The sequence below is a fragment of the Clavelina lepadiformis genome, chromosome 4 (genome assembly GCF_947623445.1).
Source record: "Clavelina lepadiformis chromosome 4, kaClaLepa1.1, whole genome shotgun sequence".
Classification (NCBI taxonomy): Eukaryota; Metazoa; Chordata; class Ascidiacea; order Aplousobranchia; family Clavelinidae; genus Clavelina; species Clavelina lepadiformis.
In genome coordinates this window covers 4,725,312-4,753,287 of record NC_135243.1, presented here as the reverse complement: position 1 = coordinate 4,753,287, position 27,976 = coordinate 4,725,312, and the positions used below count along the sequence as shown (strand labels likewise).

At 37.2% G+C, this 27,976-nt stretch overlaps 2 protein-coding genes across 3 annotated transcripts; both read left to right on the top strand.

The window, feature by feature from the left end:
- Positions 1 to 5,478, top strand: LOC143453153 (sialate:O-sulfotransferase 1-like). Its single transcript, XM_076954320.1, has 8 exons — positions 1 to 232; positions 360 to 403; positions 589 to 697; positions 947 to 1,122; positions 1,218 to 1,419; positions 1,628 to 1,860; positions 3,460 to 3,663; positions 3,753 to 5,478. The coding sequence occupies exons 1-8, from the start codon at positions 75 to 77 to the stop codon at positions 4,124 to 4,126; spliced, it is 1,500 nt and encodes a 499-aa protein (XP_076810435.1). The 5' UTR covers positions 1 to 74; the 3' UTR covers positions 4,127 to 5,478.
- Positions 5,479 to 10,254: 4,776 nt separating this feature from the next.
- Positions 10,255 to 27,519, top strand: LOC143451468 (tyrosine-protein phosphatase non-receptor type 23-like). Of its 2 annotated transcripts, XM_076952043.1 has the most exons (28): positions 10,255 to 10,498; positions 11,776 to 11,984; positions 12,155 to 12,231; positions 12,778 to 12,959; positions 13,232 to 13,312; positions 13,429 to 13,560; positions 13,863 to 14,038; positions 14,150 to 14,344; positions 14,873 to 14,938; positions 15,110 to 15,255; positions 15,516 to 15,607; positions 15,984 to 16,070; positions 16,484 to 16,610; positions 17,223 to 17,383; positions 17,812 to 17,963; positions 18,157 to 18,336; positions 18,633 to 18,832; positions 19,109 to 21,330; positions 21,661 to 21,833; positions 22,253 to 22,455; positions 22,866 to 22,972; positions 23,582 to 23,763; positions 24,125 to 24,229; positions 24,373 to 24,511; positions 24,981 to 25,085; positions 25,381 to 25,491; positions 25,739 to 25,759; positions 26,007 to 27,519. In XM_076952043.1, the coding sequence occupies exons 1-28, from the start codon at positions 10,358 to 10,360 to the stop codon at positions 26,625 to 26,627; spliced, it is 6,393 nt and encodes a 2,130-aa protein (XP_076808158.1). In that variant the 5' UTR covers positions 10,255 to 10,357; the 3' UTR covers positions 26,628 to 27,519. The 2 variants fall into 2 exon arrangements, with proteins under 2 accessions (XP_076808158.1, XP_076808159.1); XM_076952044.1 differs by lacking the exon at positions 25,739 to 25,759.
- Positions 27,520 to 27,976: the final 457 nt, after the last annotated feature.

Below are 27,976 nucleotides of genomic sequence, written 5' to 3'. Positions count from 1 at the left end.
CTTCAACAAAACATAGATTTTTTAAATTTACCTGGAAAATACTGACAAATTACTGGGCCTCTGCCTATTTTACAATGAAAGGGAACGTTTTTGCCAGATTGAAAAGTTGGAAATCGTTTTGCCTCATCTACATTTTTGTCTCACTGCTATGCTATGTTCATCAAACTGAAATTGTCGAACCACAAAATCGTAGTTTTCAGCAAAAACAATATTCAAGGAAATTTGCATTGACGTAATATGTTACAGTTAGAATTTCATGCATATTAAGTTAAGCAATCTGTATCCATAAAAAATTAATTAAAGTTTTAAATAAGTTTTTTTTATTCATTTTTATTTAATCAAATGTTTGTTTTTTGCAGTCACTTAGAAAAACATCAATTGCAGACATCTTTGCATTGCGAAGGTAACAAAAAATTCAGTCAATTCTATGAAAACTAACAAAGTCTACAGCTAGTATTCGTCACAAAGACAACAAAAATAAAGCGATTTAAAATATTTTTTACGATAAACTTAAAATTTTGTACGGAAATATTGTATTGAGACTTTAAACAGTAATGTAAAACTACTAATGTTTACTTTTTATTGAAGTCAGTAGAATTGGGTGCTTGGAATTCAACAAAAAAATAAATATTCACAACATCTCCGAGGTGTATGATTATTTGACGCCAGATTGGTGTTTTTCGTTGTGTTCGCGCAGGTAAAAGTTTTGATTGGCTCATTTTATAAATGAACAAACTACTTTATTTAAAAAGTATTCAGGAATTCCTAACAACTGTTGCGAGAACGTTAACACAAGCTTAAAGAACGTATGGTGCATTTTTGAATAAATTCTTGTTTAAGGTGGCAGGACAAGAGCTTTTCATGCTGACGGTTCCATTATTACTTTAAAATCGAAAGTGTTTCATATTTTTAAGTTTCTTTTGTTAATTTTATATTTGTCATTAAGGTCGGCAGTCTTCGCTGGACTAAAATCCGGGGATACATGCATTTGTGCAGAGAATGTAAGTCAATTTGGAACTTATTTCCACACAGCTTGTCCGAGCCAATGCAAAGGAGGAACAGGAATATGTGGTGGTGATGATGCTGTGGATGTCTACAGAATCGTGTCTCCTTGTATCCCAGGTCAAAATATTTTCACGTTCAGTTTATAGGTAGACTTGAAAGAAATCACTGATTGCGTTACCAGAGAATAACAAACCACGATATAACATTTCTAGGGCGAAACGTTACGAAATATGTTGAGGAATCAAGATTTTTGGGATGCTTTCGCCAGGTGTTCACGATTGACGAATCAAGCAATCAAGTTTACCGCAAAAATCTTTCTCCTCGTGATTGCATATTACTCTGCAACCTGCATAAGCTACCATTGGCAATGTTGGATCCCAATTCCGGGTGCACGTGTGGTCAATTCAGTGAAACGTAGGCCTAACTCCAGTTTTTTAACCCTCACGGGATTGTAATATTCTTTAATTGCGTACGTTTGCATAGTTGTAAGCACACTTCAACCAGTTTCGATTTCACATATTTATTGGATAATAAAAATAATTAATCCACTTCGTAGTTTAAACTTTACAATAATCTTTCGAATTTGGGAAAGAATATCGAGTTTCCTGACGTACTTACTTAGATTTAATCTGACCAACAAAGTGGACTGTGATCAAATGCACACGAAGGTTTATCGGACATTTTCTGAAGATACCAGATGTGGAAACGTACGACTTCTTCCTCCGGCAAAACGTGATAGAACAGCTCTTGTTTCATTTCCCGGATCTGGAAACACCTGGACGCGTTACCTCATTCATAGAGCTACTGGCGTTTACACCAGCAGTAGATATGGCGACAAAAAATTATACAAAACTGGTATGTAACCAATGTTCCCTCTAATTTTTCACGAGTTTGAGCAAACACACCAACTCTCTGAGCGGTCCCTTGGACAACTGTGAGCAACATCAGACGTGCGCACTGTGGCCATTATTATGCGTTTATTTTATTTTCAATTCAGGTTGGATTTTTTTCTTGTGCGCAGAGACCGTGTCAGCAGTGCGCATTTGAGCACGCGCGCAGCTTAGAGGGAACATTGTATGTAACTAAGTAGGCTATTGCACTGCGACCCCAAAAATCAGATCAGAGAATTGGTTATTAAATTTCTGCTGAGGTTCAGTAATTTCCTGATATTTGCTGGATTTTAACTTCAGTCTGTGAACGATCATTCTGCAAATTTTCAGTTTGTTTGGACGTTTTATTCAAAATTTACTCCACGTGATCTATGCGGCGTTGCAGGTACACTTGCGTTGCACACATCGCGCGAAATTATCAACTACTCAAACACAATTTTGTAAGGTAATGTTAGTGACTTTTGCTGAGATTGCAAGTACAGTCCAAGTTACTGGACCTCGGTAGGATGTAATCAAAATTTGTGTTCCGTTTTTTTTTTATTACGGGTTACCTTGGATACATTGGCTACCTGTTGCAAATTGGAATTTAGACTAAGGAGCAAGAGCTTAAACAAACTGATCGTTTAATTCTAAAATCGTTGTCAGTAAACCTAAGTATTTCGTAGAAACAAATTTGTAATATAAATTTTTGTAGCGATAAAGTAAAGCGGTATACTGTAATTGCCAAAATGCATACAAAACTTGCCGCTAAAGGCGCAATTTTGACGGCATTTGGTGAAACCAGAATGTTTGATTGTTGAGGTCTGAATTATGTATGTTCTGGTTAGTGGTGGGTGGCAGGCTAGTTAACGCAATTAGAACGGAACGGAATATAACTTCGCAGTTAATGTCTATTTTTCATCATAGAAATGTCACATATGGCAGTAAGCATACCTGTGATGACGGCAATTACCGGTACTGAAATAAGACCATCGCCTAAAGCTAAGGCAGAGCTCAGTGAGCTGAAGCTTAGCATATCTACCTCCAGCAGCATTGTGTTACATCCAAATCAACACTGTGCTTACAAATTATATGATTTCCATTTTTGTAACACGTAAAAGTCCACTATGTCCAGTCGTCTAATTTTATACCACATGCGAAGACAAACATGACACAGTGGCACTATAACCACGGAAGGTTATTAACACTGCCACCAAATGAATGATAGTGTCTACGTCTACAGAAAACATTCTTACAAACAAAAAAAGCTTACAAAATCATGAAAATTTATTCTTTCATGTGGCTAGAATACTTGATCCAAACACTAGCGTCATACCCTTGGCTGCTGCCACTTACGTCATATTCATTGCTAAATGCGTATTGGTTTTTGCGACCCATGCTACTGTAGCAGCTACAGTATTAGCTGATTATTGTTACCCAATGAATAGGGTTAAACGCATGATGACATGCAAACTTGTTCACAGGCAACTGTTCTTTGATTATTATATGTAATTGGTTTGAGCACTTGACTCACATTTTAACCTTTGTATTGTTGATCTCAAGCATCACTTTTTACATGCTGCAGGTTTTTTGGCCGAAGCACTACCTGTATGGAAGAATCGTACTGTGGTTGTGAAAGATCACATGTTCATCGAAAATACAATGTTTTTTTATCAATCTGTCATTGCTATCATTCGAAACCCGTATGATGCCATTGTCGCCAACTATAATAGCAAATGTTCTCGCTCACACACAGGAACAGCAAGTGAAAAGCAATTCCAATCGGACGGTAAACAAGTAACAAAAGCTTTGCAAACTGTAGTTTTAAACATCTTAAACTTTACTTTGTAATGTTATCTTATATTTCATTTCATACAGCATTTTCTGAACGATTTGACAGTAGTTTTCATCACTGGTTGGAAATAATTGAATATGTGGTTTCGAGTGGTAAACCAACTCTCATAATTGAATATGGAGAGCTAGTCAAGAACCCGATCGCGGAGACACTAAAAATCGTCAAGTTTCTGAAGAAGCACACAGTCATTTCGCCAGACAATCTGCAACAACGTCTTCTCTGCCTTAGTCAAGAACTGAATGGGGAAAATAAAAGAAAGAAAGGCAAACTCACCATTGACTCATTTACTAATTCTATGAAAGAGAGGCTGAATCAAGACATAGTTGAAGCTAGAAAGATTATAAATGAACACGGTTTGAATTTCTTGCTTCCGAAATATGAAAGAAGTGTTGTTTAACAGGTGACAAACATGCATGTAATTTAATATGAACATGCAAAAGCGTTTACAAATCTGTGCATGCTTGATTCTTCGTATTCTTTATTCATGATTTTTGAAACTAAAACAGATTAAATGTATAAAGGAACTAAGTTATAAACGTAGTGTATTTGCGTCACCCTTTTCATCTTGTAAGTTAGTTGTGTGGTTGATTTAGACTTTAGAGGTTCAACTGCCAAGCGTGTAGTGTGCTTTTCATCAGGAAAGGTGATTTAGATTGGAGCTCCAAGTGTAAGTGTTTAAATGAAGGAGAATTTTTCAATATTTAAACGTGGTTTAGCAGAGGAAATATTCCAAATTTGTGACTTCACAATCTGAAACCAACGTACATGCTTGATGGCTGGTTTTAAATGAAGTAGGCGAACGTTACAGGTAGGTTTGCAAAAGCAAAAACTCAATTCATATAATATTTCTTTGAAACTAAAGGTGGGTATATGGCACTTGAACTTGAGAAGTTGACCCACTTCGCTACAATACGTACTTGTTGAAGTGTTTATTGCAGATGTAATTGCTATGATTGTGAGATATGATTGTCGTGTTTTGCATTACTTTTGTATTGTATTCATCATATGCACGCTAGTCACAAACACGATTCTATGAAGACTCAATTAACCCGGATGTCAAAACCATGAAGTAGCGATCTAACATAGACATCATAAGACAATACAATAAAGATAGACAGATAGATAAACTTCCAGTCCTTTTTCTCCAATTGTGCAAAACGGATTGATTTCATCAGTGTGTGGTTCTGTCGTTCCACCTCTCCGTTTGCTTGAGGCCACAATGGTGTAGTCTTCACATGGTTGATTCCATACTTTATCAGAAATTTCTCAAATTCTGGTCCGTTCCATTCTGCACGCGACCTGGGACATTGAAGCGCGCGAATTGCTAGGGTAATTCCCAGGCTTGAAAACAACCCCAACCATGCTTCATTCTGATTGGTCTAAATAGGTTTTTTAAAGCCCTACGTAGGACGTCCAACAAAATCATAGAGATCTTAGTTTTAGGTGTTTGACGGTTCTTCAAGTGGCCGGGTTGTGTATTTCGTTATAACTGTTTTTTCGCGCGCATTGATAACCACTTTCGTTAATGTTGATGTGATAAATTTTATCTTGATTTCAAAGGTTTCTTTATTGCAATAACAAGCATTTAATCACGGTCGCTTTGTAATCAAAAACAAGTGTTGTGAAAGTTTTTATGATTGTACAAAATCGGGTTCCTCTCATGTTATTTTTGGATACATGTGACCTGTAAATGTCTATAGATTCTATTTGTTAACTGAAGTCGAAAGTAAAGCCGTGTGTTTAGTGCTTAAGGACTATAATTTGAGATTGCATTACGTCACAAAACATGCAGAGAAATACAAAACCTTTACTGATGCTGAAAGGCCCCAACTAGCAGCGAACTGGGACACTTTCTTTAGAAGCCTTGTTCTCTGAATCACCGTTCAATGATGTACAGCGACAGTTCAATATAATGTGCCAGCACAAACACAGCATTGTGTTGTCTTTTAGGATGCTACAAACCTCTTTCAAACAGTATTTGAAACTCGTGACTGAAAAGATTTACTCAAATAGGCCAATGATGTGTTCATAAAAAAACTATTCTTTTTTGTTTACTATTGCTCAAGGAAATTTTATTGAATAAATGACAAGCAACTTCATTTTTTCATTGCTGAATTATGTCAAATACAGTATGTAGCCTACCCTTTCAAGCTTGTCAAAACAATGCTTATTTACTACTTTTCAGTAGGAAATACAATATTTTGCAGAATTTAGTTCAGGCTTGGCCCTCCAAAATATCTCTGTTTCATATGTGGCCCCCTGAAATTTACGAATATTAGATTTCCCACATTGTATGTTAATAGTTACCATTTCCAAACCATTCCAAAGATGTTGTAAGCACCGAGCTGGTGTGTTGCCAAGTATTTCCCCGTGTAGAGTTGGGTGAACTACCTTCCAGCATTCATTTCTTTGTGTAGCAGTTTTAAGATCCATCTCAATATTAAAATCACTTTTCTGCCATACAGTGAGTAGGCCTATGGCGAAGGTAGGTTGTAGTCGCGTTGTTACGTTGTTGCGATGCTGTTACGATACTGCGTTGTTGCGATGCTGACTCCTTTACTCAGAAGGTTGCTATTTCTGTTCTCTCCTTCGCTCATATATTAAAATAAATGAACACGAGGTTCTGAGTTTAAGACTTTACTCAAACTGATGTCCTGCGCGCAGGCAGTGCAAAAACGAATGGGCAGGTAAAGTGAACGAGCAATGCGAAAATACACACGTGCTGGGAACATCACGAGGGCGCCAACCAGCGACAAACCAATAAGTATCCAACGGCCGCTACAGGCCTACTCATACAGTCTTGTTCAACAAGCAACCAATTTTTTGCGTGTTTTCCAACATGCCCATTTTACATACTACCATTTTGATCATATACCAATCCAAACAATCACTTAAGTTTGCACAAAGACTAGCTCGGTAACCGAGGCTCTAGCGATGGGGAATCATCTCCGGATTTAAGTCGTGAAAATACTTCCCCCTGACATGACAACAAATATATACTAATCATCGCATACGTAGCCTACATAGTAGTAAGCTTCTCTTACTACCTACTTCATGAATGTCTGTTGGTGCTTGCACAAGCTACCTTCCTCTTTTTGTATTGACAAGGTAAGCCAATATCAGCAAGCGTTTGTATATCAGTAACAAGCAGAACATCTCATTTTACAATCAAATCGCTTGCTGCATTCAAACAGTCTTTTTCAGATTTAAACCATATACAGTAGCCTAGAATATTTTGTAATATCTTGGGCACTATCCACAAACTAATCCGACTTTTTCGTTTTTCTAAATCTTACACTTTCCTTAAATACACTGTCTTTATTGTAAATATGTATTGCCTCGAAAACTGCAATCATAAAGTTCCTCTCAACCTCAAAAAAATCCAGAAAGTATGTGTCCAGTCTGGTAGTGTAGCCTATAGCCTACTGTAGGTAGATCAAACCAACCACACTAACTCAATGACATGTGCCAAATGTCTGGTAGGCCTATGTGAAACATTCAGTGACTACGACAGTGTAAACGGTATGACACGAGTTCCAGGTCTCGTTAGCAATCTCTATCCTCGTTGGAAATTTATTTTTGGAGTATCGTCCTCATCTCCGATATCTGATGTAGGCTATTTTGTCATCCAAATGTTAAGTATCCCATGACCAACGATTACAGTGACACATTCGCTTATGGTTAACGAATTCACGTTTGTGGTCAGCTAGATGAGCTGGCATAACGGCTAGGGTGGATAAGATATTGCAATACAGGATCAAACCCAAACTCTGTTAGCTGACGGCTTCTAAAATGTGACAAATTACTCACAAGCAAGCTAAATATAGGGAAACAGCACCCTCTGAGGCTTGGGTGAATCGGATCAGATCGACTTGGAAACGTCTCAATAAAATAACGACGCATTTTCAGTGAAAGCAGTTTTGTTTTTACTAAATAATTTAATCAAGCTATTGCAGTAAGATGCAGTAAACTAGTGATCTATTGGACAGGTCTGTTTACATACATTCAGTAATGTAAGATTAGTTGTCCAAATGTTGCAAGAATTGTCATCAGCTGTATCCAAACATAGGCAATTTTGAATATGCTGCGGTTCTTAAGAAAATGGTTCGATTTAAAGGCAGGGTAACAAGTAAGTTTGTATCAGGGTTGGTGATGCTGTTAACAAATTCTGTTTGATTGAAACTACATTTTCGGCAGCAAACCACTGCCCGGATATTTATCTTTTCTTTAATTGAGTTACAGCTAGTATAGCTTCCTTCAGGAATGTTACTAGATTTCTAATTTTTACACAAGTTTCTTTATTGCACCTTCTCCTTTCTAAACGGATCGCGAAACTATAGCCTATCTCTTCATCTTCAAACTGCCTTTTCCGATTCGCCTCTTACTTATTCTGCTTCTCAAGACTTGCCTCTACGTCTTTAGATGGACGTTCCAGATTTTCTTCTACATCTTTCAACTGCTGACTTCCTTATTCACCGTTAAATGCATCTTCCAAATTCATGTCATTAACTTCAAACTGCCTTTCCAGATTTCCTTTGTGTTTAAACTGCTTAAATGCAATTTCTCACCTTCAAATTGCCTGCTTACATTTTGATCTTCTGTTTCCTTTTCTCGCTCATAGTCACAGCATATGATCCCAAAACTGTCCATGGACATTTTTCCAATACCCATTATTTAAGCCTATCCCAAAACAGTCTATGGACACTCTCCTCATATCCGCTATTTAAGCTTATCTTGAAATCGTCCATTTTCAAGTGTTTATGGTCGATCTCGAAACCACTGCATTAAACTTATCCTTAAACCCGCCCATGCACGATTTGTTGCAGAGCAACTGATTTAAGCCTATTTCAACCACCGTCCACGGACGATCCGCGGATTGCGTGGTGTCCAGCTTTTACCCAATGCCGGAAAGATCTTTATGGTTTCATCGCATGACCAAGTCCAGTCAAGCGTGGAGCGATAAACTTAGCCTTTCTCGCAATAAAAATGGAATTTTGTTCCGGAGTCTGAACAAATTGACCAAAGAGTAGACTGCTTGATTAATGCCGTAGTTAATGACTTAATAGTTGTGGATATGACAGCACCACGTACTACTGTAGTGCACAACTGCTTTATTAGGCTAGCCTAGCACCTACTGATTGCTGGATAAGGCTTTTAAAATGCTGACATAAAACAGCAATCACTTAGACTTATCCGTGCTACACTAAATTACTCGCATACGGCTGTACGATTAACTAAATTACTTCTACACGTAGCCTACACTTTGTGTGAAAGCCTACTGTAGTTTAGGTTAATGTGTCCTCGGAACCGTATCGTTTATATTTTGCTATTGGCTGTCAGACTGTGGAGCGCGAAAAGGATGGTGCTAATCTTGCTACAGAAATTAAGGGTATAGGCCTAGTTACTCTAGTGCACAATCATATGACGTCACAATTTGAGTAGCTGAGGTCTAGTATACAAGTGTAACCTGTGGTTGTGCACTGTTGCACTAGGCCTACACCCGAAATATTAGAATTTTGTGTAGTTCCTTTGTTGTCCCTTTACGAGTTATGGCTGCTATCTTGATTTGGTTGGCAAGATTTTTTCCATTGCCTATACCAGAGGTCGGAAAGTATTGCTCGCGAGCCAGCAGATGTGGCTCTCTTGATGATGGTATCTGGCTTGCAGATATACCAAAATTTTTTCTGCAATTGTTAGTCGCATTAACAGTAAGAAGCATGCTATTAAAGAGTAAATTCAGACATTTACCGTTCTCTAAAATTGTTGGTTTTTCTTAACAATGCACATGCTAGTTGCATTAAGTGTTAAAAAATATTATATGGCTCTCACAGAAATACAATTAAAAATATGTAGCTTTCATGGCTCCCTTAGCCGAAAAGGTTCCCGACCCCTGGCTTATACTTACCAATGGAATTTGTCGATCCACTTTTGATTTTTCTGAAATTGCAAAGCTTTCGCTTAGGTAGGTAGCATATGAATTTCATTTCACAGCAAAAGAATATGTAAAAAAGGTTTCCTAGTTTTTATTTTGTAGTGCTTTGAATCTTATGCATCTTGGTTTTGTTCGACATGATGTCGTGTCACGTGGTCAGCGTAGCATGTGACATGGAATGCTTAAAAGTTTATGTGGTATCTGTGGCCTGTTACACATGTAATTTTGCCTTGCGTTTAAAACAAAATTTAAAAAATAGACTCTCAGTAAGTACAAACTGAATTACTTTTGTTACACTTGCCGCAGATACCACGCAAACTCCTACGCATTTCACGTTGCATGTTTCACTGGACACATATCTAGAAATCATATTGAACACGTCCAGTTCGTAATGAAAATAAACATATGTTTTCACCATTAGTTTTTGTGGTTTTGTTATGGTTTCCTCCTGTTAGAGATATTAAACGTGTGTTTAGACATGACAATGTCTAAAAAGATGTCGAGAATAATGTATAGCAAGATCCTAGATGGTTACCTAGCTTATTACTCTAGCGGTCCTGGTAAATTAGTAAAATTGTTAATTTTTATTATAGGTTACAGTGTAATACAGTAATTGCGTAGCCCACTGGCAGACTTGCCAAAGTTTTTCAAAATTTTACGGTCGTAGGCCTACCAAATTTATCTGTCTTTTTCAAAATGGAGGCAGTTCCAAGGCTTCCTATGTTAAAAGTTTCGATAAAAGACAATCAGGAATTTGCTGGGGCAGAGTGGATAGATGGTGCTATTGATGGCAACAAAGAAATTCTGCAACAAAATATTGCTGAAGAACTGAATCGGGTAAATTTATTACTAACTAGGCTGTTACTATTTTATCGGAAAAAGCAGATGTTTGAAGCCATTTTTCACAGTTTTTTGTGAAAAATGGCTTCCTTGAAAAAGTCTTGAAAAATTCTTGTGAAAAAATCCTTCCTCATAACTTGAATATTATAACATTGTTATCTAAGCCAAATCTTCATTCTAATATAAACTTCACTTCAACTATACCCTAAAAAATAAAATCAGCTTTTTGATCAAATCAAATTGACCATTCTCCTTTCCTAACTTCCTATTTTTAAAAACAGGCTACGTGACGTACTTTTGATAAAATAGTCACCTCCTCATATCCATCAATACTGAAATACCAGCTTCCTAACTTTAAAATGCATCAATTTCATTACTTGCCAAAAAGTATGATATTACAGTCAACATGTTCTTTTTATTTAGATAGTCGAAGTTGACTTTAAGTACCAAGTAGTTGCTATTAACACAACTACATAACAGAAAATCGCAGAAAAACCGAAACAACAACTAGTTTCAGACTGACACTGTCCTTCACCACAATGATATATAACATTGTAACACAAAACGACTCTGAATACATATGATACATAAGGCGGGCAAACAATTAAAAGTGTAGTAGAATTGTAGGAGATTATCGGTTATGAATGCAGTAGGTGTTACGATCATACAATGGTATTTCCAGTAAGTCGATAACGCAATTTAGGTGATAACAAAATGCATGCAAGCCGTAAGTTAGAATAATATGATCGGATAACTTAATCATAAATTTTCAATAAGAAAGACGCCTCATTTTCAAAACTTTCTTTATTGATGGACGGGTTTGATTATTTTGAAAATGATGGAAGTTTTACTTATAAAACATTCAAACATACATGCGTCAGTTCCAGAAGATGCTATAAATAAATGATTAAGCTTACTGTGACTCACTAGTAGTAAAAACCTGTAACTTTCAGACAGAGTTTTCAGGGAAATTTTATTGGGATGATTGGCTCACTGGGGTGGACTAGGTGAAATTGTTTAAGAACGTTATTTTTGTACAACATAACAATCAGACTTACATTTTTTTGCCATAAACTTTGTAAATGAAAGTATGTCCAACTTTGCAAAAGGTTACCAAAATGATGTGTGTGTCAGAAAAATTTTTCGATAAATTGTTGCTCTATTTATTGTCCTGTTGTAGCGTTTATACTTGAACAATAATTGCAATATTATTATATATATATCATAATATGTAATTTATATATACAAATATTTTTTACGTATTTCGTGTATAGCATATACGAGAAAATTACTCTGATAATCCTGAGAAGTACAAAGACTGCATCAGCAACTTTCTTGAACTGCAATTGTCTGCGTATAAAGCTATTGCTGCTCCCGATTTTGAAGGACTAAACACTCTAAAAAAATATTATGGACAGCTTCACTACATGCAGAGTCGATTTCCTTTCACTGGAGAAAACTCTCTTAATGTTTCTTTTTCTTGGTATGATTGTTCTGTTCTGTGTTTCGTGAACTTAAACTAGGCCTATAACATATTGTACTTGTATTAGTACAGTATTTAAAAGGTGTTATTGTCTTTATGCTCGTTTGTTTTTAGAAGACTATTTTAAATTGATCAACGGTATCTCATTTTATATCTGTTTTACCAATCAGGGGCGATGCTTTTACTGGAATGTGCACCCAACAAAGTTCCTTTGTTTTTGAGCAAGTTGCAATAGCGTTCAATTTAGGTACAGTATATGTATATATTATGTAATATATAAAAAATATTCTCTGTAGTATATTAACAACCATTTGTCTATCACTCACATACTAACGTTGCTGCTTATCAAACTTCACCGGAAGTGATTGTGCGTTTGTGTTTAATGGTTATTCTGATGTCAAAAAACAAAATTAATCTCAAATGTATAAATAATAAAACTTAGCCCAAAACAATGTTTTAAGCAATTTTTCACTTTTTTCCCTGATTGCTTTTTATCTATCTTACTTGAATTTTGAAACCATAAAATTTAAGCTTTTATCTAACTCTAATCGTTATCCAGCCTACGGCAGGTTTGTGAGCTACTTTGCAGTAAGCAGTCGTGATTTTACTTAGTTGATAAAAACTACAGTGATTCCACAATATCATCATTAAGTTAGGTGCACTGCAGTAACAACAATCACGTAATTTCACTCATGGCAGTATGGTGCCTAAACTTCCGACTTGGTTACAAGCAGCACTAGCTACTGCTACAGGCGAACAGCTTCAATGCTACAAGTTGTAACTTACAATGCAGGCTCCATTCATTCCTACCTTGGTTCGTTGGACAATCGGACGTCTGAAGAGGGAACTAAGGTATCCTGTGTCCATTTCCAATGTGCTGCTGGCTTTTTTCAATACCTGGCTGACCATCTAGACACAACTTTGTCACTAGATACTAGTCAATTTATGCTGAAGATCTTCATTAATGCAATGCTGGTATTAACTCTTTATGGATAAGTAGACTAGACCACTGTTGCTCATCTGTGATATTGTGTTGTATGCATAGTTACATACTATGATTTTCTTTTGAAGAAGTAGATGTTTAAAAACTTGGTCATAACAAAAATTTTAAAATAGTAATGATATTGGGGCTATTTGTACAAAATTTATTGTTATGCTTTTTTATATCTATATGATTGGGGTGTATCTGGGTCGATTCCATCCTCTGTGTTGGAATAAATATTTACTTTGTTATATTCTATTGCCAGGGACAAGGCCAGGAATGCTTGCTTGAAAAGTCAATGCAAGATAACAGAAAACACAGCATTATCTCTAAAATTAGCCAACAGGTATTTGCATTACTGATACACATTAAACAATAGTATAGAATAGGAGTCTACTCTTCTCTGGTTTTTAAAATGTTGTTACTTTGTTATTATTTCTATCCATGTTTCATAAATGTTAGGTAGTGGATTACTATCAACTGACGCTGAACGGCTTGAATCAGCCCGAAGCGAAAGACCTGATGGGAGACGACAACAGAATTTGGACAAGACTTTTAACGTTTAAAATCGCATTTTACGCTGCTATCACCAAGGTATGATGCTGGATTGCCAATAAAAAGTTTTTACCTATTAAGGAATGTTATTCATGTATCTCAGATATATAACCGATACAAAATTGTTGAACTGACCAAATGTATTTTAATTAATTGCAAAATTCAAATTACGTTAAAACTAATTGCTTAAATATCATGCATGCAGCTTGTTTCAGTGAAAGCCTATTTGTGTTTTTTTTTACCAGAAAACCACGTACTCTTGCTAATATGTGTCAATGTTTTCAATAAAATCTCACCAATGAGAAATTTTTTCGTTACAATTTGCTTTGCATAATTTCCAGTACTACCTTGGTTGTGATGACTGGGAGCAAGAGAAATACGGGCAAGGATTGGCGTTTTTCTCCGCTGCTCTCGACTCTTACAATGAAGCTGTGAAGGCGGCTAAGAACTTGAAAGGTGAATTCAAGATCAAAGCCGATGATGCATTGAAATATTCTGCAGACGTCTTTGGTGGGAAGTAAGTAAATGTGAAGTAAATCCATTTAATTTCTGTAATACTTCATGGGACATGATGATATTACCATATATGTCTGTCAATCTGTGCACGAGTTGTTATTAAAACTTTCAGGCATAACAGCGCCAAAAAAGACAACGATTTCATCTATCATGATCGTGTCCCTGATAAGGCGATGCTCCCTGAAGTTAAGGGAGCTTCGTTGGTGAAAGCTCTTCCCTTTGATCCTTCAAACAGCGCAGTTACTGGCCCTGACATTTTCAACAAACTTGTCCCAATGGAGGCACATCTGGCTGCATCTACTTACAGGTAAAGATTTTTCAAGCAATATATCAGTGGTCTTGCGCTAGCATGTTTTTTATTATTTAGGCCTGGTGTGTCAGGCCTAATTCTCACTTGTTACCTGTGCCAAAGAGGGCATGTTTCCATTATCATCTTTTGTTTATTAGCAATATCATTCATGTATTTATCTGCCATCCGGTTTTGATAAATTGTTTGGTGTCATGGCCATGATAAATGAAAGAACTGATTTATTTTAGGGAGTAATATACCCAGCTGGAGGCTATGTTTTGGGGAAAAAAGCAATTTCATATGTGTTTTGCCCTGTGCCAATTGTTAAAAAAAAACCATTAATCACATTTCAGTTCACTGAAGTTTTTAGATACAAAGGAGCTATAACCTTTTTGTACTGTTAGTGTCATATACTAAACTTCTCTTTAAATATAGATTTTTTTTGTAACTCTTCAAGTGGATCATGCTTATTCAGTATTAGTGCTACTCTTTTATTACTACACAGTAGTTTACTAAAAGCGTCTCAAAAGTTTCCTTCACTTTCAGCGAAGAAAAAGCAAAACTATTGAGACCAATTATTGAAGAAGTCGATGAAAAGAATTCAATACTCGAGTAAGTTTACTCAGTGATTCACGTTACGGTACATTCACATTCACACATGATGACATTCACGTTCACGACATTCGTTCACGAAATTCACACATTCACGTTCATGACATTTATGAATATGCAATTGTTAGGCAGTATGCAAAGTAGGCTGAATTCCTTACATTTTCCCTGCAGACAGTACAAAAGAGCAATTGAACTGGATCCTGGCAAGCTAGTAAACGCAGATGATGAGGATCGTTTAGATCTATCCCTGGTTGAACATTGTGCTGCGCTTAGTGTTGATCAAAGCCCAATACAAGAACTTTCAAAAGCAATGAAAGGTGCAGCTTCTAATATAACACCATTAAGACCACACGATTTTTTGTTTCATCTTTGTATACAGCTATACGATATAATGCATATTGTATGTACAGTGCACTTTTATACACTGTGCATTCTTTTAAATAACCTTGATTTTAACTGTCAATCACTGTCATTCTGCAACTTTAGCTTATAAGGTTTGCGGCAGCATATTATCATTTAAAGTTATCAAGAGTACATTAGCTTTTGTTACCTCTTATTTAGCTGTTTTGCTCTGCAGAGTTATCCAACGTGTATATGGATATTGAGACTGTTGTTAGTGAGACGGTCAATTTGATGGAAGATGAAGAAACTGAAACAAGACAAGTGAAGGTCAATTTTTTATAAGCAAACTCGTTTAACTTTTGCTTATTTATGACAATAACTTAGAGTCACATTACTTTGGTTTGTCCATGTTTCATTAAAATGAGTTTTACTATGTTCTGACATTTACTTCATGAAAGATTGACACCTATCAGTTTAAAATGGTGCCTTTATGAATTATAATTATGTATATTTATAATGCAAACATTTTGGGCAAACCTGGTTTGATCTTACCATTTTTGCTTTTGGTAATCCACCTTTAAAGAAATTTAAGCAGTTTAATGTTACAATTTAAAATGTTAATGACCGTAATCTTACATATTTCTAGAATAATTTATTTGTTCATGTTCGTTTGCTTTAAATGTTTAGAAAAATACTTTTATAGGATGTTTGTGGCAAGTCGATTGACTCATCAGAAGAAGTTGATGAAGTTAGAAAAGAGCTTGAAATATGCGCTGATGTTCATAAGAAGGTGATATTATTCGTGGTTATTTTGAAATTCACATCAAAAACATAATATTGTGTTATCTTTATTATTTCCTGTTTCCTACGAAAGCAGCAGAGAAGAAAAATGCAAAGCGCTAAGATGCTGGTTGATTAATGATAAATAATTAAATTGGTGAAATGCAAATAGATACCTAATTTAACATAATGGAAATAAGTTGAAATTTTGTAGTAGCCGGCTCATCTGATAAAACTTACGTTGTGAGGTAATCAGTTTGAATAACACTATCATTGTTGCAATGAAGACCCTGAGACATTCCAACCTTTATTTTAACATCGATATCTATGATCTTTAACATGACAATTAAGCAACATGATATAACACCATATATGGTACAATCAGTAACATGTGATTTATTTATTTGTCTTTTTATTACTCAGGCTGGTAAAATGAATGACGATCTTCACACAGCCATGCGCATCCACATCAGCAATCTTAAGACTGTCTCTGAGGGCTTGGATGCTTTAAAAAGGGAATGCAAATTTCAGAATTATTCAGAACTCATATGTAAGTGCATCATTCATGATAATGCCGGTAAATTTGTTAGTTCAGTAGAAGTTGTTTAATCTATTCATTTATTAAATCTAATTTGCCCGGAACGGTAATTTGCCATTTAAAATACGTTATAAAATCTCTGGTTAATAATTCCAACTTCGTTATATAAGACCATTTTCAATTCTATGTACATTGATTAGGTTAACATAACAGAGGCTTATTCTCACATATCTGACGGTTCTTGAACGCATCACCATTGCCATGAAATGATAAAGACATAAGTACAATTAATGCTGTTCAGATATGACAGATATTTCCACCTAAACAAAGTATTTCTCTATTTCCTATTATTTTCCCTATTTCCCCAGACTAAATGATTGAGTAAATTTTTACCATCCAAAATCATTGTTTTGCTGCTGATAGACTTGCTTCAGTTAACAAAACCACCGCTTGTTACAAAACCACGTCTTATGTATTGAATTAAGCTACTGTTTACAATAGATATTTACATAAACTCATTAATTATTCACATTCAAAGAACCAATCAATTAACAAGGAAAAAACCTTGGAAAAAGTTTTAAAAAGTATTAGAACTTAAAATTTGCTTTTATGCAAATATTCCAGCGGATGACGACAAAGAGGTAATTAACCTCGTCCAGAAGTTGTGCAGTAAAGTCGCAGAGATGGAGCAACAGCGCCAGACGCTGGTCGCGCAGTTGAGATCACAACTCGAGGAAGATGACGTCACTTCCTCCCTGATGACAAAACCAGGCGTGGATTCAGAGGTAACAATGCTTTCGTTTTAAATGTAAAATCATATTGTAAAGGATTGCATACTGTTCTGGGAACTCCTAGAGTCGTTGCCCACGCGACCCTCCTGAGAGGAAGAGGTGGGTTTCGAAAAGAAAGAGAGATATATGTTGTGGCTTGTCTTTGTGTCTGTTCATCAGTACAAATTAGTTTTTGCATGGTATGGTTAGTGCCATACATTCTCTCACAGGCTGAAATTTCCTACACGGACCCTCCTTAATAATTTAAAAGCTATTTTAAATAATTTCTACTCAATTCTAAACATTGCATGAAATCCATACGAGATCATGGTTCCTGCTTTGTGTCAGTCATAGTTTTAGAACAGGGTGTATTCGTCTAATTCACGCACGGTGTGAGTGAGGCTATTGTGGTATTAATAGCTCTCACGGCCACTATTTTCTAGGATCTCTTTCAAGAAGAGTTAAAAAAACACGACACATTGGTCGGCTACATCAGGCAGAACCTGACAGCCCAGGAGAACATATTAACCGCTGTGACTGAAGCAAACGTGCGATACACGAAAATAAAAAAAACTGTCGAAGTTCACAAAGAAAAGTGAGTTTTGCTTGCTTGACATTGGCCATTGCAGCCTAGTAGTTCAAAAATTAAAAGGGGTTGAAGATAAACCAGAAGTAACATTTAGAAATCTTCTATTTGTAATAATAATGGAATAAACGTCAAAACTGCACAGTGTCAAGTAAGTCACTGTAGTAAGCTTACTCATACCCGTCTGTTTTAAATCGTACAGGGTGAAGCAGAAATGCGACAGCTTATTGCTCTCCTGTACCGGCTACACAGAAGCTGTGACACGCTGCAAGGAAGGATACGATTTCTTCAAAGAACTCCTCGATAAAGTTAAGGACTTGCACACAAGCATGGTGGAACTGAATGACAAGAATTCTAAACTGAGAAAGCAAATTCTTGATAAGTGAGTTTTTGGTATTCATGTTATTAGGCTGTCTAGACTGAATATTATATTAGATTGCGTTACACGAATTTTTTAATATTCTGTCTGTTGTATTTGTTGCTACGGCATGCATGGTTCGATATCATGCGAAAGTGTTCTGTTTTTAAAGCTCGTAGTTACGTTTTTGTATAATTGTTTTATGTACTCTGAATAAAGCACTTCTGCTATATACGTTGGTACATTTACTTAAAAAGTATCGGCAGCCAATGAAATTCGCGTAGTTTTCAGATAAAATTATCATCTTTCAACACCTTTAGACATGAGGCAAAGAAACCACCACCGAGACCAAGTGCCCCCAAACCGAAAACAACAAAACCGACACCTGCACCTGCTGCTTCCAAACCTGGAACATCTCTCTTCAGTACGGAAGAGTTAGCTGCAATGGCTGATGATATGGACGAGTTCAATGACCCAGCTTTTCTTCGTTATCTGCAGATGTCTGGAGGTCTTCCTGAAGGTTCGTGGCTTTTTGTGGTTTTGTTGAATTCACTTTTGTAAAAATTTAGTTGCCTATTTTACTTGATTATTGTTTTTACCACTTTACTTGGTTTGGTCTTGCACATTATTAATTTGGTCAACATCATGTTGACTATTTTGATATTTAATTTACACTTTAGAAGTAGCAGCATTGTTGTCACCACTGACTAAACTTGAATTCACTTTACAGTTGTTTTGTCAATGTTGCTTGAGATTCCCTTTTATGTGATTTAAAAATCAATTTCTATATTTTTAGGTGTGAGCACCCCTGGCGCAGTTGGGAGCACTGCGGCAATTCGACCACACTTGTCAAACCCAAATCCTGGAATAAGTTCTAGGAGGCTCCCCACTTCCGTGGGTTTAGGTTACCATAACCCACACACCACCCAAGGATACAACCCGCAAGTGAACATTAACTTACCTCCACGTGCTGGTGTTCACCCGGGTGACACTTTACCCCAGGTCAGTGCGGTGCCCCACCATGCCCCGATCATGTCCCAGACCCCCATGTCACCCCATCTGCAAGCATCCCAGGCATCTCCGTCAGCACAACAGTCATTTGGTCCAACGTCAACTGGTAACCCAGTGATACCCACGCAGGTACCAGTCAGTTTGGTTCAACCTGTTCCACACCAATTTCAAAACTATCCTAATACACCACCACGGCAATCAACTGTAACCAGTAACCCGACTCTTCCTGGTCAGCATTATCCAGCCTCTGGTCACTATGGTGGTGTCCAACCAGATGCATCACTCCAAGCCAAAGGACAACAAACAGCTATTTCTAACCAACCTGGACCATTACAACAGCAACCAGCTACGTCTGTATATCCAAGCCCACAAACTGGTTACCATGCTGTAGCTGGTACTGGGAATGTACCAAACAGATCGCTGAGTATGACACCACCATCTCAACAACCATTTCTTCACCATCCTGTTTCTAATCAACCAGTTAGTCACCACCAGCAGTTTGTGTCTGGTCACTCACAACAACCAGTTCCCTACTCTACTCAACCCCAAAACCAATCTCAGTCGGTCCCAGTTAGCCCACAAATGCAGATTAATCAGCACCAACCTATGACCACAGCCTACCAGCCAGGTGAACCAGTACCTAGGTTACCATATGGTGGCTATGGTGTGCACCCAGGAAGCATCCTGTCTTCAAGTCACCAGCTTCAGAACTCTTCAAGCCCGATGCTTAGGCAACAACCAGTCCCATCTTCTCAGAGTTACCAGCAGCCCGGTGCATATCCTCACAGCCAGTCGCAACAGACCAACGTTTCACAGCAAGCTGTGCAACGTTTTGATCAAACAACAAGCCAGCAAAGTGTACGGCGGCAAATGCCACAAGATTATCACCAGGTTGCTCAAAGTGTGCCATCACCTGGAAATTTGCAGACACAACATTTTCCCGGTCCGCAAGGACACCAGCAACTGGGACCTCGACAGCATGGACCACGCAGTGCCCAATGCCCTGGACCTCAAGGTGCTCAACATTTGGCGCAAACTCACCAGCAAGTGTTTCAAGGTCCTCAGCAACCAGTTCTTCAAGCCGCACACCTTGCTCACCAACGACCAGTCCAACCTCATCTTCAGCCACCTACACCGCAGGGCACCACACACTCTGTTTCACAACCACACAACATAGGGTTGCAACCAATCTCTCAACAAGTTAGACCATCTCGTCAAATACAACCAGACATACATGGCTATCAATCGCAACAACAAACTCCAACAAATTTCCAAAGGCAACTCGCACCCCAGAACTTCACTCCTCAACAGCCTCCTCGTAACCAGTGGGCCCCTCAACCTAAAACACCAAGTCCTCAACAACCTGCTGTCCAGCGTTTTCAGCAACCAACATCACTAGCCATGCAACATCCAACGCAACAAACAGGCCAACCACCATCCGTACAGCATGGTTATCAACAAGTGAGGCAAAACCACCCAAGCAACGCCCAGTTTGGTCAAAGTACACCGCAACAACCACGCTTCAACCAACCAAGTACACTGACTAAACCTAACCAGCAGCCAGTTCGTCATGGTTTTTATCAGCCAGGCATGCAGCCTAATGTTGCACCTACTCATCAACCTCATGGATCTGCTAGTAAGCCGCAAATGCATCCACAGCCACCATCTGGGGTGCAAGCTCAACTTCAAACTCAACATGTACCAACTGCAGGGTATTTACAAAGCAACACACCATCAAGCCCGGCACAACAACCATTGCAACAGCAATCACCAGCAAGCATGGTGCCAACGTCACCCCCTACTCTTGGCCAACCCTTGACGCCTACTGTTGTTGGAAAGACAGATTTACAACCACCGTTGGATCCCACAAAACCAAGCGCCGATTTGGAAGGTTTAACCTACACCCCAGTGCTTCCATTGCGTCCAACAACATCAAGTACTTCAGCTGATGAACTTCTTTCAGCCAGTCCTGAGGCTGACGTTCAGGGATCTTTGCAACCAAAATCAGTGAGTACTTTGTGTAGTGCGAACCATCCACTTTAAAACAGCAATATTGCTACTTTGTTATTCCTGTTTTCTAATATTCTGTATCATTCTTTTCAATAAGAAATTGATTGTAGGGTGAAATATGTATTGCTCAAAAATCAAAAACTGTCTGGTAGTGGTAGATCTGAAAAACTTTGCTGAAATTTATTTAAGTTCTGTATCAGACATTAAACGTATGTTGCCAATTGGCGATGATTGACACATACAGACAGCACAAATTATGCAGATAGCATTTTTTTGTGATCTATCACGAAGAATCTTTCTTATGTAAAGATTCACTTTTATCTTCAGCTGCTCGTTCCTACAAAAGTTGATGATGATGACATGATAGTTCGTCGTATTGAAGACATCCCTTATAACACAGCTGCTGACTTAATGAAGTTTAAATCAGAGACAGAGGCATTTCACAATGTTGTGGCAAGTCTTCTCTTTAAAGAACCTGGGACGCTTTGCCTGTTGGACACGTAAGAATTTTGTAATGTACTAAATTTCAAACATTAACCATTGATGTGCATAAAGCAATCTCAGGTCGGAAACCTGTTCTGGGACCTTGCGTCTGCATGAGATATTTATACATACACTGTTTAAGCTCGGTAACAGATGTATTAGCAGCAATGTTTGTGGCTTGTGTCGATGTTACCTTTAACGTTTATTAATAGGTGCTAACTCATTTTAAAAAATTATTCTGCTTTCTAAAAAAGACATCGGTAAATGTGATAATGCAACTTTGTACTTTATTCTGCGCAACACGTTATTCTGCCAGTCAAGTGGCAAGCTGAATGTGTATGTTTTGTTTTTGTGTGTAATTTTATGATGATGGTTAACTTCAGTAGGTTTCCTAATTGCCACTTAATTCCTAATTAAGCCACTCATTTGTGTATAGGAAATGGAAGCAGTTGTCAGAGTTGCAGGAAAAACACGCACGACAACAATCTACTGCCATTGGTCGCTGCTCCTCGTACAAGAACAGATTCCAGGATATTCTCCCTTATGACCAGAATCGAATTGTTTTAGCTGAAACCAAGGATGATTACGTTAATGCAAGCCTGATAGATGGCATCTCTCACTACTGTCCCAGATTCATTGGTAACCGTTTGTTTGTTGAAACAGTTAATGGGCAATGATGTGTCATTTTTTTGCTGATCTGAAAAGAGCAATAATTCCGATTTTGCATGATCTCTTGATGAACGAAATTATTTACTGATGAAAATTTAACAAAGTTTAGTCGAATCAAGCAGACAGTTAGTTTAGAAACGTGTATTTCCACCTATATATACAACTTTTTGTTGTACTCAAGTTGTTAGTCGTTAATATTCAAACGCCTCAATAAACTGGGTTCTTTGATTTTAAAAGTTTGTTACCCACAGGTAGTTTGTCACTATATAAGTTTCTAATAATTATGAGTATGCAACAGACATTTCCATCTGAAGCTTTGCGAAATAAGTGAACGTACAAAATAAAGATTTTTTAATTAAGCACTATCTGTTGAATTTCAGCCACACAATCACCACTTCCCTCATCTTGTGGAGATTTTTGGACGATGGTCTACGAGCAGCAAGTTAACTTGATTGTCATGTTGGTCAGCAAGAACGAAGTGCCCAAGGTTTGTGTCTGAAATGCATTGAACTTAGTTGGCTTAAAACATGCTCTTGATTTAATTTCATGGTCTTGTAAAATGGAACACTTTGACATATCAAATCTCGAATACTAACGCTGAGGATTTCCTCGACTTCTATGCATGATATTGCCTTTTGATTCAAAATATTCAAAAAAATTTCAAAAACAAAATATCATTCTTATGTAATAACCGTGGTAATTTTCTTTGTGATAGGTTAGCATGTTAACTTTCAAATCTTTTTTGATTTAATTTTCTCCACTTTGCATATTCAGGTGCTATCTCTACTACTTCCCGTAGCAGTTTAATTATCAGAATTGTATTTAGTTTAAGTCAAATCCAAATGTTAGCTATGTATTAGGACTGTTTGTTAAATTTAGGCTTTTATGGATAATAGAACTAAACATATATTGGTATTGTAAAACTGTTGTACTTTGACATTCATACTGTCTTTGTTATTGATCGTTATGTCAGATATGCTGTTTAATGTTCATGTTTCAGCCATCTGTATGCACAAGCTTATTCCTAACACAGATATTTTGTCAATGTCATATTTATCACAGTAATGCAAATTTTCATGCAGTTTATATTCTACAGAAATGTGCGAAGTATTGGCCGGAGGATAGGAATTTAGAACAGAAGCACGGACCACTGTCAATCACCTTCACCACAAGCTGCAAATACAACAGCTACATAGAACGCACGTTTACACTTAAACACTCCAAGCGCAGTCTGCCACGCTCTCTAACTCAACTGCAATATACAGCTTGGCCTGAACAGTAAGTCATCAGTTGCTGACAATACAGAGTCTTCTAATATTTCCTGTGAATGGATAAACACCAAAGAGCTGAAAGAAAGAAAGAAAATGAATAACGAATTATTCAATTTACTGTTAGTTAAAACGATATTACATGATCTTACTTACAATGCAAATATTACTTAAAACGATCCCAAAAGCTCTCACGAGAAATATCCCCTTAAGTAATTCCAAGACAAATTGTTTTGAATGCAGCTAATGTGTTTGCATTCTTATTGACATTATTGCTTATGAATTCATAAGTCCAATAATTTCAATGTAAGGTCGATTATTATAATTAAGCTTCTTATGACTGAAAATTTTTTTTAATTTTTTAACTCAAGCGGACTTCCCGCGTCATCAAGTGACCTGATGTCATTTTTGAGACTGGTCAACAACTACCACTCGCAACAGAGAAGCCTGCAATGGCCTATACTTGTCCACTGCGAGTAAGTCTCGGGCATTAAGAGAGCTCAATGCATTATCGTTTTACGCGTGGCTAGAATTTTCTTTCTTCTAGCATTTAGTTATAGCACTTGCGAGGTGGTTGATAGGAGAGATACGGAAGAAAATTAGTTCTCTTGCTTTCCAGGAATGGTGTCGGGCACACTGGTACGTTCTGCGCTTCGTATGCTTGCATTCAGGAACTTGATGCTGGATTGGGAATTCCCGACATCTTGGACTTGGTTGAGAAAATGAGAATGAAGCGAAAGTTTATGATCCGTGAAAAGGTACTTTGTGACGTCACTAAAGAAACTCTTTTCAACACAATTAAAGTACATGATTTATAGTCGGTGTTTTTTAAGGTTTGATTTTGGCGATCACTAAGAAATTTTTGGAAACTTTCAAAGACCAACTGCTATTTTTCTACTGTAGTTGCAAATATATAAATTTTGACAGACAGTTGGAGAAATTTAAGAGATCGTTTCGGTCTTTATTAATACCTTTAAAAAGAACTGGTTATAGTTAAATTTAATGCCCTGCTACGTTCAGCACTATGGCAGAGTCTAGAGTAATTATAGTAACATTTAATGACAATTACTTATGGAATTCATGGTACAACTAATGATGGCTACGTTGGAGGTTGGTCAATTCAACCCAGGACAAATAAACCAGTTGGGTCATCCTGGGCTTAATTGTCCAGGTTGAATCAACCTGGGACTGGTTACAGCAGGTATATTGCAAGTGATCTTGTTCCAGGCACAACTTAAGTTCATTCACGACCTCGTCTACCAACACGCGGTGGATTTACTTCAACAAAGAGGAGTGAATGTGAATGTTGAAAGACCGCCAAGTACACCGCCTGTGAGTAAAATGTCACTTTGGTGTTTGAAAATTAAAAACGCTTTCAAGAAATCTGTGACAGCTTTATATGCAGGAGTTTTACATGAATATGTTCTTGTACTAATTTATGTAAAGTTAAATGTTCAAATTTTGTCCTTTCTTTTTTTAATCTTGTTCCAGCTTGGTTTTGTCAATTTAAAATTTCTTCTAATAAACTTCCAAGCAGACACCAAATACTGCCACGTATAATTTACATTTAGTAAGCTTAAAACGATCACCAGACTACTGCCTTCTGAAATATACCATTGCATTAAAGGTCACTGCACCAGTAGCAAAGCACATTTCAAGTGCGTTCGATGTATTTGGTCCAGATGCTCTATCAAGCATACAAGCCAGTGTGGATAGGATGACCATTCGAACTGACAAAGTAAGTTTTGTAATTGAAATGGGTGGAACTAGCCAAAAAGAGTCAAACTGTTCTGTTGAAGTATTGACATTTGTAAACTGCTATTAAATTGTGAAAATCTTGACAAATTATGCCATTTTGGCACATTGAACAAATTCATCTCAAGTTTAACTAGTTCAAATTAGTTAGTTCATGTATGGAATGTTAGAGAATGTCACAAATCATATCATGAGGCGCTGATGTTTTAATACATTTCTAACCACTTTAGGAGTATTATGACATGGAACAGGTTCGTGTGTTATCTCGCTTGTTTCATGCTGTATGTTTCTGCTCTTGTGAATTAATTTTACGAATTGGAAACCAGATGTATTTATACTGTATGTTGTTGCTGGCTGTTGATCAATGCATTGTTTTTGTGAAGGCTTTTTTATTTTGTTTGTTTTGTCTCGTTCCTTTCTTATTGTTTTCGTTTTTATGTATTTTTTGCTCTTTTGCTATTTTTTATATTTTTAACTATCATTTTTGCACATTTACAGACTGCCTACGTGAACCAGCCACCATCCCAACCATCTTCCATAACTGCCAATAACCCGACATCGATGCCACCAGAACCAACCACAGACATAAATTCATTGATTGGCAGTAATGTGAGTGATCTGGTTCAAGGAACCACCTCCAATCAGCAACCAGCAACCTTGGACTTCGCTGGTGTGAAACCAGATGTGGCGAGTAGTTGTAACGAGCCAGACAAAACCACCAGCGAGACAAACCAGGTGCAAAGTCAAATCCAACTGAACCAAACGTCAGTGAACACCAACATCAACCAGAAAGGTTACCAGTCAGTGGACCAGCAGTTAGCCTACAACCAAAAAGCACCACTTAATACCAACAATCAACAGAATATCCAAGCGGCGAGCAATTTCGTCGACCAACCTAGCGGTGGTGATCAAGCGCCATCACCTAAACCAAACGTGCCATCTTTGCTGGACGAATTAACGCCAGAGTCATTCACGCTGGGCAATGCCCCTGCAAGCAAGGAGAGACAGCGCTTCAACAAATCAGACTTTTTCAAACCTCGCGCTGAGAGGCAAACTGACACCGATCCAGGAAATGATCCGTTTGCCGATCTGGATCCCATGTGGGGTTTGAAGAAGTAATCTTGTGCGCACGACTGGCGTTTAACGCCCATACCTTACCATAATAGCTCGTCATTTTTTCTGTTTGATTCTATGCTTTACAGACACCATTTAAATTAAGTTCCTATATTTATTATATTGTAAATACGTAAATTACCATATATCCACGAGTTTTATATTAGCTGATGATAACGAACCGTGACACAAAGTCGTGGTTTATGGACAAAAATTTTCTTCATTTTTCTTTTGATTCAAATACGCTGCATTGTTATGATTTATTGTTTCCCTATTGCATATTCACCGCTTGAAAAGTTTGTCTCACTATTCACTAAGTTCGTGTTATTAATATTACAGCGATTTTTTGCATAACTACCACGCCTGGTGCAGTGTAATTTCACATCCCATGTTGTTTATTCTCCGTTGCGTTGATTTTCTCTGCAATGTTGCCTTTTTGACAATCTTTACGTCGTTGGTCTGGCTGATTTCTTTTAAGTGCAATATCCTGCTCATTCGTATAATCTTCAGCATCGAATATATTCAGGTCTTTATTGCGTCATTACAATTAGAATCTTGACTATAACATTTTGAAGTGTTGAGAAGTAATCAGAAAATCATTTGCAAATATACAACCTTACTTTGTTTACATTTAAACGTACGGGCACGCGTGAACCCATTTGCCGCTTATCTTTCACTTCAATTATTTTACAACTTTCAATGTGCACACGCTGATTAATTACATTATTGATTTGGCTGCTTATTTCCGATGTCTATGTTACTGCAGTATCCTGGCGTCTTCTGATTTCTACTTAAATATCTGCGTGATGTTGTAGCTTATTCTTTGTAAAATCCTTACGATTTGCTGCAGGCTGTTCAAACTAGATTTGTTTTTGTTCATTAAATCCTTTTCTTTGCATTTTTTTATCTCGTTGGAAACGCGAAAAAGTTATCACATGTTACGTTGTGAATAGGCGCCGGATATTTATCGGAATATTTTCACGGAAAGCGAAGTTTTTGAAATTGAGGAACATGCAGAAACACTCAGTATTCAACCAGGTCTTACAAAATGTTATCGCTAAAGTTGATTTTAAAATGTTAATGGCATATTCAACACAGTCTGAGAACGCAAAACCTGTAGAAGATACAGTTGATCATCGCATTATCCTAATTTTGCCAAGTTTTGAAAGCATTTTTGTAATGTACGAGAAGCAGAGATTTAATTACTGTGTTGAAACATTACGTCTATTTTTTATGAATATAAACAATAATACGTCTAATAACAATCATTCTACAACTTACACTGTAAGTTATGCAATAAATCGTTCAATCATTTTATTTGTCATCGAAAGCGCGGTGGTGACGAAAAATCAAGC

Excerpts from the sequence above, each read along its gene's own strand:
- LOC143451468 (XM_076952043.1), top strand. The coding sequence starts at position 10,358 with ATGGAGGCAGTTCCAAGGCTTCCTATGTTAAAAGTTTCGATAAAAGAC. Across the intron at positions 11,985-12,154 it reads CTTAATGTTTCTTTTTCTTG|GGGCGATGCTTTTACTGGAA; the intron begins GTATGATTGTTC and ends TTTACCAATCAG. Across the intron at positions 16,071-16,483 it reads GCGCTGATGTTCATAAGAAG|GCTGGTAAAATGAATGACGA; the intron begins GTGATATTATTC and ends TTTATTACTCAG.
- LOC143453153 (XM_076954320.1), top strand. The coding sequence starts at position 75 with ATGAAAGGGAACGTTTTTGCCAGATTGAAAAGTTGGAAATCGTTTTGC. Across the intron at positions 233-359 it reads TCAAGGAAATTTGCATTGAC|TCACTTAGAAAAACATCAAT; the intron begins GTAATATGTTAC and ends TGTTTTTTGCAG. Across the intron at positions 1,123-1,217 it reads CGTGTCTCCTTGTATCCCAG|GGCGAAACGTTACGAAATAT; the intron begins GTCAAAATATTT and ends TAACATTTCTAG.